Genomic DNA, 23,814 nt, shown 5'->3' on the forward strand with positions numbered 1-23,814 from the left:
GGGAAAGGGAGCACCTGGCTCGGCCGCTGTATCCCATCTCGTTTTATTGACAGCCTGATAAGCAGGGACCAAGCCGTGCGGTTTCCAGCGCGGATGTCGAGCACCCTGCTGCGTTGCACAGTATCAAGGCCTCTTAATGGCTGTTCCTCTAAATAATGGCCCAAACACAGCCAGTCCTGACTGGCCCGTACCTGCGCTGCCCCGGTCTCTTCCTGAGAGACAAGCGGTGGCGCGGTTGCCCATTTACTCAGTCTTGTTCAAATTGACACAAACATCAGAGGTTGTGAAATAGGATTTGAGGCTTTTAGCCTGTCTTAGTAAAAGGGAAACTAAAGCCCCCATTATGAGTCACAGTGACAACTTTATATGGCTGTAGAAATAAAAAGGTTTTAGCGCAGACTAAAACACTGGGATTGTCTACAAATATAAGTAATGTAATGACCTAGCTCTGCAAACGTGTTCAGCCTTACAGCCGGAGTACGTCATAGGGAGCAGCCAGGGGGCATCTATAGACCCCGAGCGGGACTTTCCTGCATCCGTTCCCCCCACACCTGTTGCGCTCTGAGCATGCTCAGATTTAAGAACACAACAGTGTACTTACTAATCTATTAATATTCATATGACTTATCTATGACCTAACACCAGCAACTGTTACAAGCAGTAACTGTTAATGGGGAATTTCAAAACTCGTTGTTAGGAAGATGCATCATTCGAAAGCTGTAACAAATATGTAAATAGCGCCAAGACTCTTCACCGTTTCAGTGTAAGATCGGATGCTCGCTCAATCTCAGCCAATCCTCTTTATTCTTAAAATCAACGGGAACACATCCGAGTCATAAAAAAGTATTATTATTATTATTATTATTATTATTATTATTATTATTAATAATAATAATAATAATAATAATAATAATAATAATAATAATAATAATAATAATAATAAACATACAGTGCTTCGATCGGGTGATTTTGAGCGCAAACAGCTCAAACCTTTTTAACCATACGGCACGCTTCTTGCTGAAGTGCTCTCGAGCAAGTTTTAGGCTACAAGTTCCATGAATAAATAAAACATGAACAGAAAGATAGAAATCAAACTTTGGATTGAAGTAAAAGTGGATAACATTCACTAAGGTAATGATGTAAATAAAAATAAAATCAATTATCAATCGGGGAGCGAGTCCACAGAGTGAATTGTTAGCTGTCCGCCCCTGCACACAGCCGACACACCGGGAAAGTAAACAGGCCGGTGTGCTCCACATGTTGGTTACCTTGCGCACTTCCCCATTCTGCGCTCAGCGTCCTGTCCAAGGCGTGACGTCGAGTCGTCGCTCCAGCCAATCACTGCCAACTTGAGGCTGATGCTGAGGGGAAAGTTGCTGGTAAGAGTCGCAGATTTTTTTCCCCCCTCTCACTGACATTTCAACTTCACGACGGATTCAAAGGTAGATAGATTTTCATCGGGACCTATAAGTTTCTGTTTCTGTGACACGGAGGAGAGATCCGGGGAGGGAAGAAGCGAGTTTATATGCACAGGATATCGGTCAGACGCCTCTGCTGCCTTTCTTCCGGTGAGTTTGGCTGGACTATAGCCTACTTTTAAATAGTCTCCTTTTAAAATTTAAATCTACTGTAACTTACACGATAAACCTCTGAGAATATTTAAAGGGTATCATTTCTGTATTTTTGTATTTTATTTAATTTTTTTAAATCCTGAAAAAAACGCAGTTAAAAGCATGCAGACTGGTTTCAAGCCGGGCGCACTGGGAAAGTTGGGGAAATTATTGGTTAAGTGTTTGCACGTTGCTTTGTGTATTACAGAGTAGGAAAACACCAAAACAAAGTGGAAAACAATGAGCCCAGTTCTCGTTTTTGTTTTTTATTTGTTTTTTTGTCATCTATCGCACACACGCACACAACGTGTAATTAGCGATCTTCACACAGGAATTAAGCGCTCGTCATTTCTTTTAAAAAGCGGCTATTATTGTGCGAGTTACGGAGGGGAATTCAGCCTGTGCAACAGGAATGTGTACAGTGAGATCCATTCATCTATGCACGATCTATAAACGCAATGGAAACGTCGATGTCCATCACCGGAAGATTTCATTCTGTGGGCTTTTTCATCAACATGACACGTCTGTGACATTTTGGAGAAACAGCGTGATATTTTGGTTGAAATGCTGTGAGTTAACGTTTAACGTCAGAGGTACTGTTAAAGAACTAAAACACTTTAAAAAAAAGTTGTGAAAGCAACTTGCAAGCACGTGCTTCAAATCTTCAAAAACAACGGAGTGAAGTGACACGCGCGCCTTGGTGGTTTTCAGATTGATTTTGTTCGGAGGGCCCGGACCTGCTGTTTATGTTTCCAGTGTTATTACCATTTAATTTCTTCACACACCCCCTCGTCTAATTACGAGCTTTCAATTGCATTATTATTGACACCCCTCACACATGTACTCATTTCCACACAGTATCTGGAAGTCTTTGGAAGCCTCGGGTCAAGGTTCTTGTATGTTTGGCTGCAGCGTGTCTTCCTGTCACACTGGCCGATCAGCGCTGTGACACCATTAGCCCCGGTGTTTATCACAGCCCTCAGCCTTTTGCTGAGAGCTTTAGCCTTTTGTGGACTGTACACATTCTGTGAACTACACAAGAACACACCGTAGTCTTCACTGTGTCCCCACAAACTTTACAAATTGTTGGGTGGGGTTAAACTACACAGGATAAACTAAATAAAAACAACATTTACCTTAAACGATGTACAAAGCACTCCACACTGTGGAGGTGAATGTGACTAGAAAATGAAGCCATTAGATGAGCCACGAGGACGTTAACTGTAACAACATGCTTAAAAAAGAATAAAGAGCAGAGTTTGAGCGTGTTTGGCATCCCGACAGAGCAAGACGGGGGCCACCTTAGGAAGCTACATGCGGCTGCCCACTCCGTGATGGAGTTGCGTTTCTTTATGTTTACTCAGTCTGATGAAAAATGAGTTGCCACTAATGGAGCTTCTGTTGCGGGTCGCTCTCCACGTGCGCCACCACGCTTTCAAAACAGCAGATGGATAAATATCGGCGCAGAAGTCGAACAAGCAAGTGACTCTTTGATTATGGCTCATGAAAACAGAATAATACAATCGTAAACGCGCGGATGATTTATGCAAATAAACCGGCGACGTGCTCATGAGGAGAAATGTGACCGGTCGGCTCTGTCTGATGAATGACAGCTCAGAGCTTTGCAAGAATGCAGCTACACGTAAAAGTCGAAATTTTCTACATCGGTGACAACAACAACAACAACAACAACAATAATAATAATAACAATAATAATAATAATAATAATAATAATAATAATAATAATAATAATTATTATTATTATTATTATTATTATTATTATTATTATTATTATTATTATTATTTGCTACCTGATTTTTTTTTCACATGTCCATCAACATTTACAATACTGCTTAAAAACACAAATGATAATCATTTAATTGAGAATTTCTATAATAATAAGATTATTTTAAAAAGAATAGTAGAACATTTATAATAAAAGGTAAATTAAAGTACATTTGTTATATTCATAAATATTTCATAAATATTTATATTTATAATAAATAACAAATTTATTGCATATAGAAAACTCATATTTATATAATTATTTGCTCACCAGTGAAAGTAGGTATAATACAGTTCTGAGGCTTGTATGTGTACACCACTTAATATGTATGTAATTGTCTAAGGAAAAAAAATTCCCCTCCTATATTAGATACAATTTAAATACAGAAAATGAAGATGCACATCACACCAGGCTTTTTATTGTCTGCGTGAATCGCCGTGTTTTCCAAGCGATTATTAACTCGAATCAATGCTGCAACAATATTTCTAATAGAAAGCTCAAAGGTCCTGAGGTTTTTTTTATATATAATTTTTTTCCCTAAGGTGAGTAAACTGTGACCTCCAGTGGAGGTCATCAAAACTGTAAACAGTTGTCAATTTTAAATAAATAATAAATCAAAGCAGGTTTTTAGGTGTGGGGTCGTGTCCAAATATAGTGTCAAGTTGTGAAGTAAAAATGAGTTAAAATACTCTATCTTTCCTTCACCAAAACAGGGTTTTGTTTTTTCAGCTTGCTCTCTCTTTTTTCTTTTCTTTCTTTTATTGTATTTAAAAGTTTCTGCAGGGGTACAAATACCATACTGCCTCAGGGGAAAATAGCGACGAGATTAGGCTTTCCTTTCAAGGCCTATGACATTAGTTGCTGCTAATCCGAATTGGGCTAATTGCTTTCCCAAAATCACCCTTAAAGACTTTTACAGCAATGCAATCTACCATATAAAAAGATAAATGTATAAATAAGAAATGTATATATTCATAGAGAGGTGCCGTTGACCTACTTGGCATATCACTTAGGTTTCTGAATAAATAAATAAATAAAAAAATAATAAATAGATGAAAAACCAAAAAGAAATCTCTTGAGAATGGAGACAACGAATTAGCTCTTGGAGCGGATTTACAGCTTAACCAAAGAAATCAATAACATGCTGGAGGTATTGTTTCCAAAGAAAACTACTTGACACACTCATCGGGGAATCCGTCTTTCTATGAAGGCAGGTTAGTGGTGTGAATTTTTGACAGCTGCAATCTGTGACAAGTGAGTAGCAATAACATTTGCACTACAAAGGTGCCTCACAAATACACTTATTCAAGCGTCTCACCAGAAAGAATTTAACATTTAGGCAAAATGTTGAATGTGATTTCTCTCTCAGTACTGTTACACTGATTATGAGAAGATGACATTCTACTTTTGACAACTTCTCTGTCTTATTACTAGAAACCAGCAGCTGCTAAAAGTGGCACAAGTCCCGTGCACGCGCAGCTGACCGAGGCGTCCACGAGGACGCAAACTTTAGGGCAGAAAGTTTCATCTTGCGAGTCTTCTTGCGTCAAAGAGTCAACAAGCCACCATAGATTTTTTTGTATTGCACGTCGACTTTTAGTTTAATTCCTTTCGAATATCTTTTCTCAAATTAGCCACAACATAATCCATAAACTTGTGAACTTGAGTTGCATTGATGTTTCATAATAACTGCTAATTGAAAGTTCCAACTTCGCCGTGTCCTTGATGTATTATTTTTTTTTACAGTAAATTATAACCAACACGAGGTCTCTCACTGCACAAACCCCTGTCAGGAGGGGCGACAGGGTTGGGTTGTGTGTGAGGGGGTGTTTGTGGTCTGATGCATTCTAATGGAGGGGTTCTTGACGTAAAAATGTTTAGGACACCCCCTCCTCTCTTAACTGATATAAGCTGCGGCCATTCACGGTAGGCCTATAGGCTGAGCCACCAGTCTAAGTGAGTAGAAACAATGCAGGAAGGAGAAACAGATGAATGTGCTCGTTTAGTTTACGGGTTGTTTGATGAAGGAGTATTGGCCAAAGTGTTGTTCCTCACCGCGGGACCCTCAGTGACAGTTTGAGCCGGTCCTCTCAGCTCATTATCTCGCCGGCCCACTGAGGGCCCCATTCAAGCCGGGCAGTCCCTCTCCCCCTCCCCCCTGTCCCTTCTCTCTCTCTCTTCTCTCTCTCGCTCTCTCTCTCACCCTCTCTCTGGCAGCGTCGTTTGTCTACTCATTGAACCCGTAGTCAGGAATGCGATGGTTGTTAGGGAGCCCTCTTTCACCTCCGAAGTGTTTTATTGATGAGCTCGGACTTCTCCTACTTTTTCACATGTCAAAGAAAGTCAAGTGTAGGCCTCCACGACTTCATTTCACGGCCTCCCATCCCAATAAGAAGAAGAAGAAAAGGAAAAAGAAAACGCATTTCTCTCCCCCTCCCCCTGCTCATGTCTGTCCCTCTCCCGTCTCTCTCGCTCACTCTCTCCCTCTTTGCCCTTTCACGCACCCCCTTTTCTGCTTTCTCCACTTTGGCTTCAGCATCCACACAAACCTCATTCTCTTCCCCTCGGTTTTCCTTTTTGGAATAAGCAACGGGGCTCCTCGGTGCCGAGACTGGTGCTGGCCAAAGCTGGAAGTGTACGCTCAAACACGGGCGCAGAGGGGGTTGATTTTGGGTGCGCTGAGGTGTGCGCTAATAGTCGGTCATTCAGCCGGCTCAGTTTGGGAGCGTGTGGCCATGGCTACGCACTCATTTGCTTTTACTTTATTTACGCGTGCTATTTGCTGTCAGGTCGCAGGAGTGACGTCGCCGTGCCTCGCAAATGTGTCCATAAAAAGCACCCGAGCCTGCCTAAAGGCCGGACTCTTTATGTACGGTGCTCTTGTTGACACGATGGGGGTGGTGGGGTGGGGTGGGCAGGGTGATACTAAAAAGAATCAACAAAAGCACGTGGTGGACATTTTTGGTTGCTTTGAGTGTGAGTGAAGGCCGGGCAAGTGCAAAATGATTTTCAAAGTAAAACAACTTTCTTTTTCTTTTTTTGGTGGGGGTGATTAGATGATTTACTTTGGAGCTCAATCGCTGTGATATAAGAGTTTAAAACGGGTGGTTTTTCAAAGTAAAAGTTTTTAAACCTTCAAAGATGACTCACAATTGCGGCACTTGCGCAGGTGCAACATCGCGCTACATTCAGTCCAGAAGGGAAAAGGCCGCTGAAAGTTTTACGCAGCGCGGATGTGCGTCTCTATAACGTTAATCGCATCTGTAGTGCATCGGCTGCTTCATAAAAGGCACGCTGCAGCTCTTTGTAATTTTAATTTGGTGTTACAAGCTCCAGCATTCCAAGTGTGCGCTGCTCCACTGCTAGTTTCCGTCCCCCCCACTACAACAGACACACACACCACCCACCGCCCACCCCCCCTTGCGGCTCCAGCTAGCCTCAGGTTGGCGCTGAGCATGCCTGAGATTCCCTGTGCGGACCCAATTCAGCCTGGAAGAATAGAGCCTTCCGTCCAATGGGCATTTCCGAGGCACTTCCTTTGCAATAGGGCAATATTCAGCAAGTGAGCGCAGAGTATTTGCATGCGTGGGCTGATTAGTGGGTTGGGAAGACGCGACTCTCTCTTTCTCTCTCTCTCTCTCTTCCCCGCTTTCTCGCTCTCTCTCTCTCTCTTTCGCTTTGGCTCGGCCCCGTTTCCCGCTTTGGCTGTGGTGCAGGGGGAAGTGTTTATATGGGGGATGATGACAGAGGTCGGGTCGCGCTAATGGGCCAGTGAAGAGCGGCGGAGGGAGGCGAGGCGCACACAGCAGACCAGGAACACATACATTAATACACTTGTTCCATCACCAATCAGCATAGGTGTGTTCATTCTCTTACCCCCACCTCCTCCTACCACCACTCACTCACTCTCCCTCCCTCTTCCCCTCCTTTCTCTCTCTCTCTCTCTCCCCCTCTCTCTCTCTCTCTTCCCCATCTCTCTCTTCCCGACTCTCTCATTCGCTCTCTCACACGCCAGCGCGCATCCTCGCCAAACTCCGTGCGTCCTGACATCTGAGTTCACTGTCAATCTCTGTCTCCTTCGCAGGGATATCCCCTTCGTCTCCGCCGAAGACCACTGGAAACTAAATTTTTTTTCTCTTCGAAACTTCCCGGGAGAGAGCGATCCTGGTCGCCGTTTTTTCTCCCCCTTCTCTCTTTCTTTGGTGTGGACAACTAGGCTGCAGCCCATAGTTTACCCAGGACTTTGATAACGACGCAGGATGCCCCAAAAAGGTGAGATCCTGACTAAAAGTTTGTCTTGTTGCTGTTAAATTATGCATTATTATTTGTGATAGCCTAAATTATTATTATTATTATTATTATTATTATTATTATTATTATTATTATTATTATTATTATTATTATTATTATTATTATTATTATTATATCGGGTTTATTCGCGGCTGTAAGTGGAGGGTCAGTGTGAGGTAGAGGGTGTTTTATCGTTTGGACTGGACTCCCTCAAAAGTGCGAACAGCCTTTTAGCGTCTCTGTCGGTTTTATCTGCTCGATTTTTGGTTGTTGGGTTTAAGCCCACGGATAGCTTGCTGCTTATTTATGACAGCAAAGAGTAAAAAGTCACGTTGGGCCAGGACAGTGATCATCGTGGAGAATGGGGCGCAATGACCCGTTGAGGAAAGGTGTCAGATTGATTCATGCAGGCGAGTCACCCAAGCGCCTTCTTAAAAAAAAAAAAAAAAAAAAAAGCCATCATGAAGCACTTGCTGAGGAGGCCCGTGTTCAGCGTGTTTGTTTGTGTGCCGGGGATAACACAACTTTACTCCTTGCCTCTAATCTTCTTCGGTGTGTCTTCAATGACAGCGACTGAACTGCTTTTACATTTTAGCAGTCAAGCTGTGGAGTATTTTCAAATACTCAGATAAAGAGGCCTTGGCTGGCCTCAAATTTAAAAGTAAATGTTTCAAAAAAATTTAAAATTAATAAAAAACAAACTGAAAAACAAGCACAAATTGTTGATGCTTTGAAACTATTTTTTTAATCCACGCAAATAAGCAAAACCTATATTTTAGTGCAAAGCCTCTATTGTAATTTTAAATATAAATTTTAAAGAAAAAAACCCATAAAATAATTAAAATAAAACTGCAATGAAAGAATAAATCACTCTGTAGCTTCCTATGTTAACATACTCCTTTACTCTTAAATCAGATTAAGCTCTAATGCAATAAATGCTTTCTGTGACATGTGACTTTTTTCTTTTTTTTTTTAAATTCGCCTTCATGTGCATATTATCTCTGTTAGCCAACAGCAGGGCCACTGTAGTTCAGGCCTACATGTTCTCCTTCCTTGTATGAATGTTGTGAGCGCAGGATCCAGCGGTCAGAATAAGCATGTTGAATTAACACATTGTTGTTGCGGATTACTAAAGGGAAAGAAATGCAGATTAGATCGCAGTTAACCTCAGGAACAACAACGTTTGAGCTTTCGACCTTAAATAAATGATTAACCACTTGGACCTTACAGGGCTATAAGCTACTGGCAGCAGTGTATTTGCAGGCTGAAGCCGGTCTCTTATTATTTTTATTGTTATTATTATTATTTCACGCACACATACAGAGATATTCACACCTGCTAAAGCCGCCGTGACATTAAGTCGCGGCTAATAAAAATATGTAGTATTATTTACAAGTTTCCTGTGTCTTTAAGATTAGTGGGTAGCCAGTGTGAAGGAATCTGAATTTGATTAATGACCGAGCAGGCTATTTGTTACAACATGAAAGAAAGCTACACAATCTGAACGTAACGGCGTCCCTACGTGCATCTCACCGACTAGCCCGAGACTAAACACAATCTGTTAGACGTCGACATTACAGGCCATTTTACTCTGCACACAACACAACTTTGCACGGAGAGAGAAAATGAAAACTTTAGACTTCTCCCTCCGTGGCCCCCTTTTTATCTGTTCCCCCATTCAAAAGCTTCTTTAATGCATTTGTCTTTTCCAATTGAGCGCCCTACTGCGCTGTTGTGTCTTTAAAACCGCTTTACAACCCGCACCAGCAGCACAAAATAACCACCAAATATTTATAACAAGAAATTACTCCCCCCCCCCCCCCCCCAAAAAAAAATTAAATAATCTTGTTCTATAAAAGCAGGGCAAACAAAACCCCACATTCACGCACTAGCGGCGCAGGGGTCACGGTCGTGTGTGTGTGTGTCTGCGTGTGTGAAAAAGAGAGAGTGCATGTGTTTGTGTGTATGTGTGAATGGTCCCGGAGGGGGTGGATGCATGCCTCCGGCTCTTTGTATTAATCTGAACTTGTTGGTGTGTTTAGAGGGGAAGCTGCGTGTTTCTAGTCGTGGAGGCCGAGTTTTCGCCCCGGGTTTGAGGTATACGGAGGCAGAAAAGGGGGTGCATTGTTGGGAGTCCAGCAGGCTTTGTACACCAGCTTTGTACCCCCTCCTGGTGTGGACTTTTGCGGATCAGTGAGGCGAGGTAGACAGCGTGTGTCACTGTACAGTTTCCACGGCAGACTCCGCAAGAGGAAGGCTATCAAGTTTTTAAAACTACACTAAAGCCTCTTGCTGGGACGATGAGGAGCTGATTTCTTTATAAGAACTAACAAGAAAAAAATGGGGGGGGGGGGGGGGGGGGGCACCAGGACTATTTTTTTTAAAGAGACAATGCTGTAAAGGAGTTACAGGCCCAATATCACATCACGGCTAGGCTGTTAGCTGAGATTTATTGTGACAGGTGCTTTCGGAAACAGGCCTAACAGAGACGTGAAAATAACGAAGATGAATGTTGTCCCGCGTCGATTTTAATTGATTTGTTTGGCACCAAAATTGAGGTTATCTGTAAAAGTAGGGCAAAAAAATAAATAAATCTGAAAATACAGTAAGTACATCAGTGTAGCTGTGGCTGTGCTAATGTGTTGTTTTGCTTTGTCCTATAGGGAGACATTAAGTAGTGAAAACGGCAGATGATTGACTAAATTGTTATAGCGTGGACAGTCAACTCTGTTTCCAGGCAAGTTTAATTAAAATACATACATACACTCAGGATGTTTTTATTTAAAAAAAAACAAAACAAAATCATAATTATGGATCAGTAAATGTTTAAGAACCAGATCCGCAATTTAAAAAAAAATAAAATTTAAATCGGACGACATGAGAAACTTTTTTTTTTTGTTGTTCAAAGAAATGTTGCAAATTTTTTGACACCTTAAAAACAATAATAATAATAGTAAAACAGATCTGTACACCAGTTTTCTGATTTGCTGCTAACCACTTTTGTTATTTCCTTGTGACGCTTAGAATACCACAACCAAGCCACGTGGGAGTCTGGCGTAGCTTCAATGATGCAGAACAGTAAGTTGTTTTCTATATATTTTATTTTGAAACTTTTGATTACAGCCTCAATGTGGTTGCATGGAAGCAACACCCACTGACATTTTTCTATTTATAATTTTATCTTTTATATTTATTTATTGCACTGCTTGTTAACATACATTTCAGAAACACTATTTTTTTTTTTATTTGATTTTTTAAAAAGAGGGCAGATGCATGTGCAGCCATACATTTTCAGGACTTTTTAAGTGCAGGGATGATAATATTTTTAAGTTATTTGATGGCGCTTTCATTGCTGTTAATTTATTATTATCTCCCTCCCAAATGATAGGTAGGCAAGTTATTATTGAACAAGTTAATCACACGTCGTCCTTCCTTCTCCAGGGAGAGAGAGAGAGAGAGAGAGAGAGAGAGAGAGAGAGAAGGGGGATTAGAGGGGGGTGCTGGGTTGAGAGGGAGATTTTTGTTTCTGCTTGAGTTGGTATTAAATAATTGCACAGCCGTCTGCATTAGCGTTAGAGCTGGCTGCCAGGCTGCATACAAGATTAGCTGCGTAGAGAAGAGCCCTGCATGAAACATGAGGGAATAGCAATAATGTCTTATGTAGATTAGTCCATATTCTTCACGGACAGACAGCATGAACTAGAAAGAAAATGCTCATATTATAACCGCAGGCCTCACTGTTAGGTGCAGGCTGAACTCAGAGAGGAAGATAAATATTAACAACCATATTGTCGTGGGTGCCAATCAAAAAAACAACAACAACAAAACCAACCCAAAACATGGTAGATGAAGTTGCTTATAGGCCTCATGTGTTTAAAGTGGCCTCTTGCAGATGAATAATTTGTCTTGTTCCTGGTGTGTGTTGAAACCAAAAAGGATAAACATGAAACATTTTCTCTCTTGCTGCTGGACAAGAGGTGTATGACATCTGTGATGAAGGTGTGTGGAATAATTTTATTATATTATTCTCCATATACCTTGATGACGTGTCTGTGCTGTAACCTGTGCGCATTAGTCCGAGTATGTTTGAATCCAATGTTGGACCACGTGAGAGGTGGACTGTTTTATGTGTAGAGAGCTGTGATTCATAAGAAAGCGCTGCGGGGAAAAAACCCCCAAAAACACGAGTGGCTTACTTTTGTTTTTCTCCCACTGGTCGTGGTACTAGATTTTTTTCTTATGTTAAATGGCACAGCAATGCGATTTCTTTCTTTTAATCTGATCAGTTGTCAGTTATAGAGATGACAGAGCCTTAACAAACCTGTGTACAATACCCACTGGATTGATGTTAATAGGATGCTCCCCTGGCTTGGCGTGTGATGTCTGGTGCGAATTGCCGAGGAGATATCATTGGGCCCGGCCCTTTGGGTTGTCTAAAGGTCGCGACGGCCTCGCTGGCTTTTGTGCTAATAACTCCTGGGTGTATATAGTGGGGAGCGTCCAAATTGACACCATATGTTTTCCTATTAGTCGACTTGCAATAGAATACAAGGCGCATAATCAGCGCCAGCGGGCGAGATCGACTCCGGGCACTTGAGGGAATTGTGCCATGATTAAGACTTAACCTTAGGAGAGTTTGATTTTTATGTGATGTCGTTATCTGACGGGTTTTATCGATCCGGAGGATTTATATGATGGTTATAAACCAGAGGTGACGGAGCAACCCTGGAGAACCCGCAGAGCAAGGCTGCTTAATGTGTGTAGGCCAATTTCATCGTAAGAAGTCTATTAATTCCACTTAATCCTGGAATTACCAAAGAGCAGGAGGGGATGATAATGGATTTACTATCAATCAGATCCACGCAGGAAGATTATAACACATAGCGGCCAAAAGGGATATGTTGCTCAGTTAAACAGGTTTATTCTCACTCAAGTAGCTATAAACAGGCCCGATCCCCCTATTTTTTTTTATTTTATTCCTTTCTTTTGTGTCATCTATATAAAATAAAGTCCTCATTTAAAGCCAACTCCTATGGCACATTTCAGCACGAAGACGCCAACCGATTCCACACAACAGGACTGCGGTGGCTGTGAGCATTTGTTGTCAAATACAAACAAGGGGGGGAAAACTGCATGTCACTTTTAATATGTTAAGAATCCAGGCGCGCCCTCGTTTGTGTGACCGCGCGTAGCCCTTGGCCACCTTAAAACGAAGTCTCCCTCGGAGGGTAAACGAGTAGCGTCCAATTTTGTCTGAGTGATATCCAAATGCAGACAGAAAGGGTCGTTTTATCATGCTACTATTTGTCGTGACGATGCGATTTTCAAAAGCAGAGCGGTGTCATAAAGTGACATGCCTGCCACAAGTGCTCCAACTGATCTTTTCAATTAGCCTCCCATGCATGATCCGAGGCGACTTCCGCCTATTTCCAGAAATTAAGCTCAAACTTGACGTGCAGCTAGCTTTATTTTAAAGACAAATGTCAGGCAGGCTCATCATATTTTCCCCCTCTTCTATATTTGGAGCTTATTTATTGCTAAGGAGCCTCTGCTCCCGGAGTCAATGTACCGGGCGGCAGCGCAGGGGAAGGGAGCGGAGAAACAGAGAGCAGCTCAGGCACTCCGGGGAGTCAGCTCTCTCTTTTGGCTTCAGGTTTGCGGGCTTTTTCTGTGCTTTAGAGCGATTCCATACAATAATTTAAGGATAATTTCTAAATATCACTAATTTTTTTAGACAATAAGCAAAAATAAAACCTCATATTTTAAAGCTAAAACCTTATTGTTTCCTTGTCTTTTTGATGCGTAATTATGGCATGTTATTTTAAAGGATTGTCATGGGAAGGATTTTAGCGATTTAATATCGTTTTTCCTACAAGATGCTTTTGAATTGATGCTAATTTAACACATTATTGTAGTGGAGTGTTTATGGGATCGTCGGTGTGGCTGGTTATTGTTTTAAAGCACTGTTTGTGAGAGAGGTGCAAGTCTTGGTGATGGGAGTGGATAACGGTGCGGGTGTTTTAATGCCCAAGTTTGCCGGTTTGCTACAGGATTGGATGAGTTTTCTCTGGCCAGATCGTCGACTGAGCTGTAAAATTACTATGAGGAAAAAAAATCTATATTTTTTTTATTCGGTGTATGTCGTGCTGCTGTGGTTTGATCCATGTTTTTGCATGTGTTACTAAATAGCTGATGATGCGCCGAACCTCACAACAGCTTTAAAAAAAGATTTCTGGAGTGCACTCCGGTTTAAGATATTTTTATAAAATCGTGTGAGAGTTTATTGTGAAACTTCTCTATTGCTGTGTGCTCTGCATCATATCACATTGCATCTATAACTCGATTATTCTGAACGCTTAAATCATTCTGCTCACCATTACTTGGAAGCCGTTAGCTTTATCATATATTTCAAGAGGAGCTGCGACATGATTTGATGACTCCGGTGCTTTTGTCTCCATGTAGGTCACAGTGGCGTAAACCAGCTTGGTGGTGTGTTTGTTAATGGCAGACCGCTGCCGGATTCCACCAGGCAGAAAATAGTTGAACTTGCTCACAGTGGTGCTCGACCTTGCGACATCTCCAGGATACTCCAGGTGACAATCCCACTCCTTTTTTTATGAACAGAAAACGCCTTCATAAAGACTTTGGTCTCAGTGAATACAAGGAAATTAATAATAATATCCAAAAGCAAAATCATTGAAAACAAACCGATTTGAATTTTCAATTAAAGCCAGGTTTCCAGTAGCAGTTCACGACCGCTTTAAGCCAGTAAAACCACTTATTACTTTTCAATTAAGGGAATGTTTTAAGGACAACAAACGGAAAAGTAATCTGCCTGCTGTTGTAAAAAATAAATGCCTAATATATCATTCAAGGCATATTTTCTGTATTTATAGACCCATGATGAAGTCCAAGTGCTGGACAGTGAAAAGGTGATAATTATTTGAGCCATCTTAGCAATTCCGTTCATAGTCGTAAATAATGTATGTGAATTGTGTCTTTTGTTTCCCGTCCAGGTATCCAACGGCTGTGTGAGCAAGATCCTTGGTAGATATTATGAAACAGGCTCCATAAGACCGAGAGCAATAGGCGGCAGCAAGCCCAGGGTCGCCACTCCAGAGGTGGTCGCGAAAATCGCGCAGTACAAGCGGGAGTGTCCGTCTATCTTTGCGTGGGAGATCCGTGACAGACTTCTGTCGGAGGGGATCTGCACCAACGACAATATACCCAGTGTAAGTGTATTGACTGTAAGTTGTGTGCATGATTTAATTTGCCACATGAAATGACTTTTTTCTCATGCACTGGAGGAAAAGGAGAAGGGCATCCAACCATTCAGTCTTATTAAGTGCACTGCGATTCAAAGCGTGGGGCACACATTACTGCGTATGTGATCAGCCAAACATACGCTCGGTTTTGATGGGGCTCGTTGTTCATTTGTGCGCTTTGCCAGAAACATCTTCCTGTACATATTTATTATGATTATAATGCTCGCGTTATGGTGTAAGAACACGTGTTTTGCCCGCGCGAGCAGAGACGTGCCGATGCTGCGCTCCATCCAATCCTAATCCAGACTTTTATCATATGCAATTTGTCATTCAGGTGTCATCAATAAACAGAGTCCTCCGCAACCTGGCTAGTGAAAAGCAACAGATGGGCGCAGATGGCATGTATGACAAGCTGAGAATGCTCAACGGTCAGACAGGAACTTGGGGGACCCGGCCCGGCTGGTACCCCGGAACATCAGTGCCAGGGCAGCCCAACCAAGGTGAGCCTCATTGTCATGCAGTAGCAATAAAGACACCTTGACGCACGCACAGTTGTGAGATTCTCTACAAAAAAAGAAGTATACATCCGGGTGGTGTGCTGACACGCAGTAACATTTATGGTCACCCACAAAAACATCTGATTTGAATTCAATGCATTAGGTTTAAAGTGAACTTTGTGAGGTCACCACAAGTTGCCATGTATGAATAGGTTTACGGCCTACTCTTCCGGTGATTCCGGCCCGTGGCTGTTTGCAGGAAGGTATTGTATGGTCATGCTTTTGATGCTCTGAACAAGACTGAAAATGCAAAACTAGTCGATCAGAGGAAGCCATAGGCCATGCATGCATTCTGAATGTCTCCACTGTCCCAGACATGGATGTGCGTGACAGAAGCTTGTCCTTTCAGCAGAGGTGTCCATCCAACAGCCTGCATTTTCCTCCCCGATGGGGAGGCAGGGAGCCGGGGGAGAGCTGTGTGCGGCGATGTTAGCACAAAGGAATGCTTTTCCTTCACACGCAATGATTAGTTATGGGAACAGTCCTCACTACGTGTAATTGCTCATTAGAGAGGGCTTTGTCTCTCATTATGGCAACATGCAGGAGTGTGGAGATGGTGAGGCTGCTGTGGAAATGTTCCACTTCAGAGGGTTTCCTGACGGCCCACTGCAGGCCAAACACCGAGCAGCTTTTCTTATAAGAAACTACAACTTTGCAGGCAGGAGTTTGCGATCACGGTTTATTTGCACATTTAAAGCGGAAATGCAAGGGTTGGAATTAAGTCCGACAAGATTTAATAAATTAACTAAAAAAAACAAAAACAAATTAGCATTTGTGTGACGGCAACTGGTCACGTGGGGCTGTCAACGAGCAGTAAAGCGGAAAAGATCATATTAACGGCTAAAATAATTCATTTAATGATGAAGCTATAACGGATAATTTAAATAATAATAATAATAATAATAATAATAATAATAATAATAATAATAATAATAATAATAATAATAATAATAATTATTATTATTATTATTATTATTATTATATGTAACTATTTAATGTTAGGTATTTAATTATAATAATGATCATCATTTTCATCTGTTGTATATATCGTTTTGCAGCCTAGATTAAAAGAAAAATCTCCAGAAATAAAACATATAATAATAATAACAATCATATAAAAATGTAAAAATAACAAAGTTGTGTTTGATTAAGTATTTGGGTAAAACAGTTGTTTCAGGGGAACGAAAATATGTTTTCAATCAGACAGCCGAGTAAGCACATATAATGGCTACATGGAGAATGACAGGGCCCCAAAAGAAGACAACTCTATCCAAAGAGAAACGAATAAAACTCCACACCGATGCTGTCTTTCATCTCTTTCTCATGCTCAGTCGCTGGCTATATGGCTCTAAATCCCGTCTATAGGATTTAGTCTCTCACTTTCTCTTTCAGTTTTAAGCGGTTTCTCAAGAGTGTTTTGATCCAGTCTCAGCAGCTGAAAGGTGCCGCAATTGGTTCGGTATCTCTTTTTTTTGCTACTTTTCCGCCTCACTGGCTGAGACATCGTGATACTAAAGAATGAGTTTATTTCCCAGCGCTTTTATAAAGAAAACAAATCCCATCCTAGCGTCAGTGGGTCTGGCGCACGGATAATAGCTGCACATTCACTCCTTTTTATAGATTATCCGGAGTGAAGAAACAAATAGCGTGGATACAAACTATTGGCCTATAGAAGAATACTTTGGCTATTATGCAGCAATGGAAATTGTCAAGAAATGTGTCCCATCAGGTTTCCTTCACTGAACAAAAACGGACACATATAGACACACTAAATGTGTTTGGAGGCCTGCGTGAAGCAGGGAGAATTTCCACGCAGCGGAACTATGAGGAAATGTGTAACTTGGTTTATTTTTCTATGAGGCAAACACGTATTTTATTTTTGTGCTATCGCTCTATAGTTCATAGAAACACATTAAGTAATTGGCTGATCATATAATCCACGTAGGTGATCAGTTACTCGGCCTTTTCTGCACCTCTTCCCCAGTTTTGCAACAACCTGGAGTACAGGACTCCAGCTGCTCGGCTCTGGGTTTTTTAGAACACAAATAAAATTTGCTCTGAAAAAGAAAATGCTGAAATGCCACTTCATGGCGTGAACCCACGGGGCCCAGAGCGCCATCGTTGAGATATTACATAAACCTCTATCAACGCACCCGCTGCTTAATTTCGCATTAACTTCTTGGTGTGATAATGATGTCCAACAACAAGACAGACATTAGTCGATAAGCCTCGCCCTGCGAGTGAAGGGGCCTTCAGGCCCACCGCGGACAAACAGCAGCAGTGAATAGATTGGCCTTATTTTGGTTGTTCAGGGGGTTGCATGCTCTCTCCTCACTCATTTGTTTCCAATTGAAGACAGAAATCCTGACTGGCGTGTAGCTGGCCGGGGGACGTGATTAATGATGGTAGTGGATAAGGGTTAACACACTGGACTCAAAGCTCTGTTGACTGGGATCCTCGTGCGCACAATGCCAAAGTACTATAGCCTGTGTGCCTCCAGAGAGAGGGGATCCTTTTGTCATCTCCTCCAAAAGCTCCCCTCCACACACACACACCCACCCCCATCCCATCCCATATATTACACCCACCGAGGGCTCACTGCTCGTCCCTGGCTGTGTCCATAGTTTAATGGTTTCCCTTACTCCTGAAGGCATTGTATCATTCTGAAAAGCGTCTTCTTCTATTCAAAAGTTGGTGGTCACCTCAATGGCCATACCAACGCCCATATGGGAACGGCCATTGAGGCACTGCTCTGTCCTGGAGGAAAAAAGGGAGGGGGTTTTGGAGCTGTGTAGAGAGTTTGGGTTTTAAATACATTTCATAGGCTCTGAAAAGAGGCTCGGCACATCTTGTCACATTTCTCTTAACCTTTTGAGAACACACGCCATTGTTGGGACACGATAAGTACGCGGAGCTTTCCCCTTAGCCAGCCTGTTTTTCCCACAATATTTTATCAACAGTTTAACCACGAAGCTGTTGTTCCTTTTTCACGCAGCCAGTCGTCTGTAAAGTGGCAAACATTAGGAAGAAATTGCAATAATTCCTCCAATTTTGAAACAAATTAACCATGATGGGTGCTTTAATTAATGATGTACCACCGAGGTCTGTACAATTAGCGCTAGACTGATACAACACGAGCCCCGATAATTAATTATTCAATTAAGCTTAAGTGAATGTATATTTCCATTAATTTCGCTCTCCTTTTTTTTTAGATGGCTGCCAACAACAGGACGGTGCAGGAGAAAACACAAACTCCATCAGCTCGAACGGGGAGGATTCAGAGGAGACACAGATGCGTCTGCAGCTCAAGAGGAAACTACAGAGAAATCGCACATCCTTCACACAGGAGCAAATCGAAGCACTGGAAAAAGGTCAAATATGCAGTGGATAATTTGTATAATTAGTTTTAAACATCCAGACTAATGTTTTATCTATAACACAATACAAACATTTTAGTTATTGTAAGCAAATTCAAAGAAAACGTAAACTGCGTGAGGGACTACATTTCTTTATTACACTGCGTTAAATAAGAAGCCTAATTAAAAACCTAATGTTTTGGATCCAGGGCGAAAGACACGCAATTGTTTCACTAATAGCTCTGAATAAAATTAACTGCCCTTGACCTAATCTTATGTTTATTTACTAACACTTATACCTGTGTGATTAATCCCACTGCAGAATTTGAAAGAACTCATTATCCAGATGTTTTCGCGCGAGAAAGACTAGCAGCGAAAATCGACCTGCCCGAGGCAAGAATACAAGTGAGTGATCGCAACTTTTATGAGCACGTTTAAAAGAGGTTTTAAACTTGAAGCTAAAATTATGCTTTTCCCATCCTTCATCTGCAGGTATGGTTCTCAAATAGGAGAGCAAAGTGGAGGCGAGAGGAGAAGCTGCGGAATCAGCGCCGGCAGGCCAATAACTCCTCAAGTCACATTCCCATCAGCAGCAGTTTCGGCACCAGCGTCTACCAGGCCATTCCACAGCCCACCACACCGGGTAGGTCAACCCAATCAGAGATATTACTTTGACCATATGCCCAGTAAGGTAAAATAATACTTAAATGTAATTTTTCAACTGAAATTATTAAAAGTGCAGCCTACTTCACACGCGCTGCACAAGCACACACTACTTTGTTACAATTTTTTTTAATGCATTGATACTGTGATGGGTTCCATAGGCTCAGTGGGTTAAATATTTACTAAACAGTATCATGCCACAACCTGCGGATTCATATAAAAAGGGCAAAGGAGGCCTCGGTGGCTGTGCGCTCTAGTTCGCATGAAGAAGCGCCGTTGCTTCCCTTTGATGGATGATTGAGCAAAACTTCTCAGCTGACTATCTGAGCAATTACCGAATCAGGCACGAGGGTACACCGGCAGAGCTGAAGCTCGTGAAGTCAATCACCTGAGGCTCTCGCTATACAGCTATCTGTCCGGGCCCATCAGCCTGTCAAATAAGGCGTCACCTTCCGCACGCACTGCTTAACGATAATGAGATGACTTCTCTCACCGGAGCTCGGTGTGTGTGAGATTTCTGCGGTTTCAAGCGAGTTTTCATTTTCATCCACAGTGTCTTTCACCTCGGGGTCAATGCTGGGTAGACCCGACACCGCACTCACAAACACCTACAGTGCGCTGCCGCCGATGCCCAGCTTCACCATGGCAAACAATCTACCTATGCAAGTAAGTCAAATACTCTGCATACATTACATACGAGTGCTTAAATAAAATGAATTTAAAGCTGGGTTTTTACAGTGACTGGTGTGACTATAAGAGTGGCAAAAAAAAGTACAAAATTGCATAGGCCTGCATACTGTAACTAAAGGATTCGTGAAATAATTTGATAGTGTTAAAAGCAGACAAACTAGATTACAGACTACTGAGCTGCAAATTATGGTTGGCTAAGCTAATGTAACATTCTCTCCTCATTTTTAGCCCAGCCAGACCTCCTCTTATTCCTGCATGCTGCCTACCAGTCCGCCTGTGAACGGGCGGAGCTACGAAACATACACGCCCCCTCATATGCAGGCACATATGAACAGCCAATCTATGACCACTTCTGGTACCACCTCAACAGGTAGGCAGAAAATTTCACTTTTTTAACTTTTTATTTTTAAAGCAGCCTGCTTGGGAATTAATAAAGCAAACACTGCACTCTTTGAAATATCTGCCACCTTTCCAGTAATCAGGGGATACTACAGAGTCATGTCTGATTCATGATCTGTCATCCCAAGTTTCCTTTTCCTTTGGTTTAAATGTCTGAGGATCTATATCTCTACATCGCACATCATTTTTCTCTCCGCAGTTGCATGAACGAGGCTCATTTCTTTGCCACTCTGGGCCATCATGTCAACCCCACTACTCCAGCCCATAGTTTAGTTCCACCCCATTAGGATGTTACTGAGAGCCATATATACCAGTTATAGTCATGAAGAGTTAATCATGCATAACCACATTTCCTCTGTGCTAAATTGCTAATTAATTTGATTCATTTGCTGTTGTATTCTCTCTGTTTAAATGCCATTGCCAAAGCCTCAATTTATCGAGCTTGCAAGCATTTTACCGAGCCACCACGTGCAGAGCTTTGTGACTCATTGCAGGCCCGTGCTCATCTACCTATTTGCAAGCATTTAAAGCACAATGCTCTGTTAGTTAACTGTCGTACTAACCGTACATGGTAAACCTGCTCATCTAATTTTAGCATTTAGACTGCTTTTTTTTTTAAACTTCTTTAAGTTTTTCCAATCTGACATCAATCTTTCTCTCTTTGTCTTCACAGGACTCATCTCTCCTGGAGTGTCTGTCCCAGTCCAAGTCCCAGGAAGCGAGCCTGACATGTCTCAGTACTGGTCAAGACTACAGTAGAGAGAAGAGCTACTTCACCCTGTAACCACCCACTCCACCATCGCCCTCCGGCAGTGCTCCTCACACATACACGGCACAGGAGAGTAAAAACGGCGAGAGAGGGTTGAAAGGAGGCAACAGACAGAAGAGGAGGAAAAAAAAGAGAGAGAAAGGGACTCTGGGAGAGCCTTTGGGACGTCTGGGCTTTGTTTTTCCAGTGGGACAGTGTGCTGTTATGTAGCTCTAGGCACATTCAAACGAGGACTTGGAAGAGTGAACAACGATGGGAAGATCGGGGGGGAAAAATGGACCTCTGTAAAGTGCCGGGTGTTAAATTTATATGGAACAAAAACTTCTTATCTGTTTTTTTTTTTCTATTTCCAACTTCAGTCATTGTTTCCTTTTGTTCTCTGGTGTGTTTGTAAATGGCCATTTGTATGTTAATATGAAAAACCAAGATCAAGTACTGATAGATGGACTGCTAGAAAACCATGTTGGTCTTGCGTTTGTTTGAGAGAGGAGAACCTGAGAGATTCTGCCATGACTATCTTTTAATCTGCTTATATCAAGACTTTCTACCAGCCTTTGCATGGTCTCTGGACGCTGTTGCATATCATTAAAGACGAAAAGCTGGAGGGAAGACTCTTACTGTGTCAAAGAAAAAAACACAAAAGAAGCAGCAACTATTTATTGGTCTTATTCCTTGCGAATGGATATTTTAGCAGAGGAAACTCAAACTCGATCCACCCACTGAGGCTGTGGTCTTGGCCCCTCTGACGTGAGCCTGCATTTGCTGGCTTATTAGACACGGATCACTATGAATAGCTTCAAATGTGCAAAGAAGGTGCGACACGCAACCCAACTCGGTCCCTTTTGCTTCGGTGGTTGGATTGACACTTGATTACCACGAAGAACGTTAAATGTGGAAAACACAGGTGCAAAAAAAACCCCTGTAGTCTGTAAATGGTAGACTGCATCTTCGATATAATCCAGTTTGTTTATGTCAAAATGTAAAGTACTTGTCTTCCCTAGAAATCTTCTAGAAAGATTTCACCAATAAAAGTTGATTTCATTTATCCCCCTCCTCCCCCGAGAATATTCTATAAATGTTCCATGCATCATAAAATACATTTTCTTTAGGGTCAGGTACAATTTGTCTCTTAGGTATAGTTGTATTATAGTGTCCTATGGTCAAAAAAAAAATGTGCAACTAGAAATATTTAATTCCTATAATTATGATTAAACATTGCTTGACAGAGTTTTAAACTTAAGTGTTTGGCAGTTGTTTACAAGTACATATCAGATTTAATCATTGTTGATTGTAAAACAGACCAAAGCCTTTGTATTTCATCTAGTACACAATGTTTTTTTAAAAAAAGATATTAGTCTTGTGTTGCAAAATTTTGTAAACACGTTCTGTTCAACTATATTGGCTTCGAGTTCGTAAGACTGCAGTCGAAACCCGCAGTCCTTATTTATAATTGAAGACCATGGGAGGGTTTTTCTAGCATCATCTGTCATGCTCTTTTGAGTTTTGCATTTTTATTTCAGTGTGTACGTAGAACATGGACACATACTGGGTTTACGTCTGAGCATTGCTTCTGAGATAAAACGTCTACACGCTGTCTCTTAAATATTTCAATTTAATTTTATTTAAAATGGAGCTTTCTAAATGTATTTTGTGAAAACTATAAAAAACATTTTGTACAGTAAAATTGTGTCTTAAAGAAAGCCTTTTTGCCTGGTTAATGCTGTGTCAGCTTTTACTGAGCAAGGAGAAACTCTTTTTTTTTTTTTTTGCATCGTTGCTGCAAAAGTGAACAACTCTAACACGGGCCGGTGCCAGTGCGACAGCTTGTGGTGAACGTAACATGTTCGATTCCTTCCCAACAAAGGCGTCCAAAATAAAAAAAACACATTTCTGATGTGTGGGGCCGAACCAAGTCGACACAGACCACACAATGAGAAAGGTCAAGCAATTCAACGTCCCTTGCTCTTGTTTTAGTAGAGTTACGATGGTATGGAAAAAGAAAAAAAAAATACAGGACCGATGACGGGACCAATGAGGAAAAGGAGGGAGCAGTGAAGAGAAAGGGGTAAAAAAAAGTCATGAAATAAAGCAGTCAGTGCCTAGAGCGAGGTGGAGGAGCGATTGTGTGGCAGAGTGAGTTATTTTGCTTCACTTGCTGCCTCAGTAGGGGGTGGGGGGGTTGTGTGTGTATGTGTATGGATTTAAAGGGGTATGGAGGGGGGAGAGAGAGAGAGAGAGAGTAACCATCTAAAAGGAAAAGTTATCCATGAGAGAGTGAGGTCAGGTAAGATTCACTCAGCATGTACCAGCTCCGAACATCCTGCTAAATTGATCAACTTCCTGTAGATGTCTCACTCGATATTAAATAGTTCAGTTAGAAGTTTGCAGGATTGGAGGTTAATCAGATTTTTAAGAGGATTTTTTTTTCT

The 23,814-nt window shown here is 41.7% G+C and overlaps 1 protein-coding gene across 8 annotated transcripts; it reads left to right on the forward strand.

The window, feature by feature from the left end:
• Positions 1 to 1,373: 1,373 nt before the first annotated feature.
• On the forward strand, positions 1,374 to 22,430 carry pax6b (paired box 6b). 8 transcript variants are annotated; one of them, XM_085167307.1, is made up of 15 exons: positions 1,376 to 1,568; positions 7,481 to 7,668; positions 10,350 to 10,423; positions 10,711 to 10,764; positions 11,662 to 11,685; positions 14,149 to 14,279; positions 14,583 to 14,618; positions 14,703 to 14,918; positions 15,286 to 15,451; positions 18,721 to 18,879; positions 19,187 to 19,269; positions 19,357 to 19,507; positions 20,081 to 20,193; positions 20,446 to 20,587; positions 21,290 to 22,430. In XM_085167307.1, exons 4-15 carry the CDS (start codon positions 10,752 to 10,754, stop codon positions 21,373 to 21,375), a joined length of 1,320 nt encoding a protein of 439 aa, XP_085023433.1. In that variant the 5' UTR covers positions 1,376 to 1,568; positions 7,481 to 7,668; positions 10,350 to 10,423; positions 10,711 to 10,751; the 3' UTR covers positions 21,376 to 22,430. The 8 variants fall into 8 exon arrangements, with proteins under 8 accessions (XP_085023408.1, XP_085023422.1, XP_085023433.1 ...); XM_085167282.1 differs by lacking the exon at positions 10,350 to 10,423 and having other exon boundaries at positions 1,374 to 1,568; XM_085167334.1 differs by lacking the exon at positions 11,662 to 11,685.
• The last annotated feature ends 1,384 nt before the right edge of the window (positions 22,431 to 23,814 follow it).

This window comes from Neolamprologus multifasciatus, chromosome 1 (assembly GCF_963576455.1).
Source record: "Neolamprologus multifasciatus chromosome 1, fNeoMul1.2, whole genome shotgun sequence".
NCBI classification, from domain to species: Eukaryota; Metazoa; Chordata; class Actinopteri; order Cichliformes; family Cichlidae; genus Neolamprologus; species Neolamprologus multifasciatus.

Bases quoted from the DNA above. Each gene is read 5' to 3' on its own strand.
- pax6b (XM_085167282.1), top strand. The intron at 14,619-14,702 runs GTGATAATTATT...TTTCCCGTCCAG, and splicing joins AAGTGCTGGACAGTGAAAAG to GTATCCAACGGCTGTGTGAG. The intron at 14,919-15,285 runs GTAAGTGTATTG...TTTGTCATTCAG, and splicing joins CCAACGACAATATACCCAGT to GTGTCATCAATAAACAGAGT.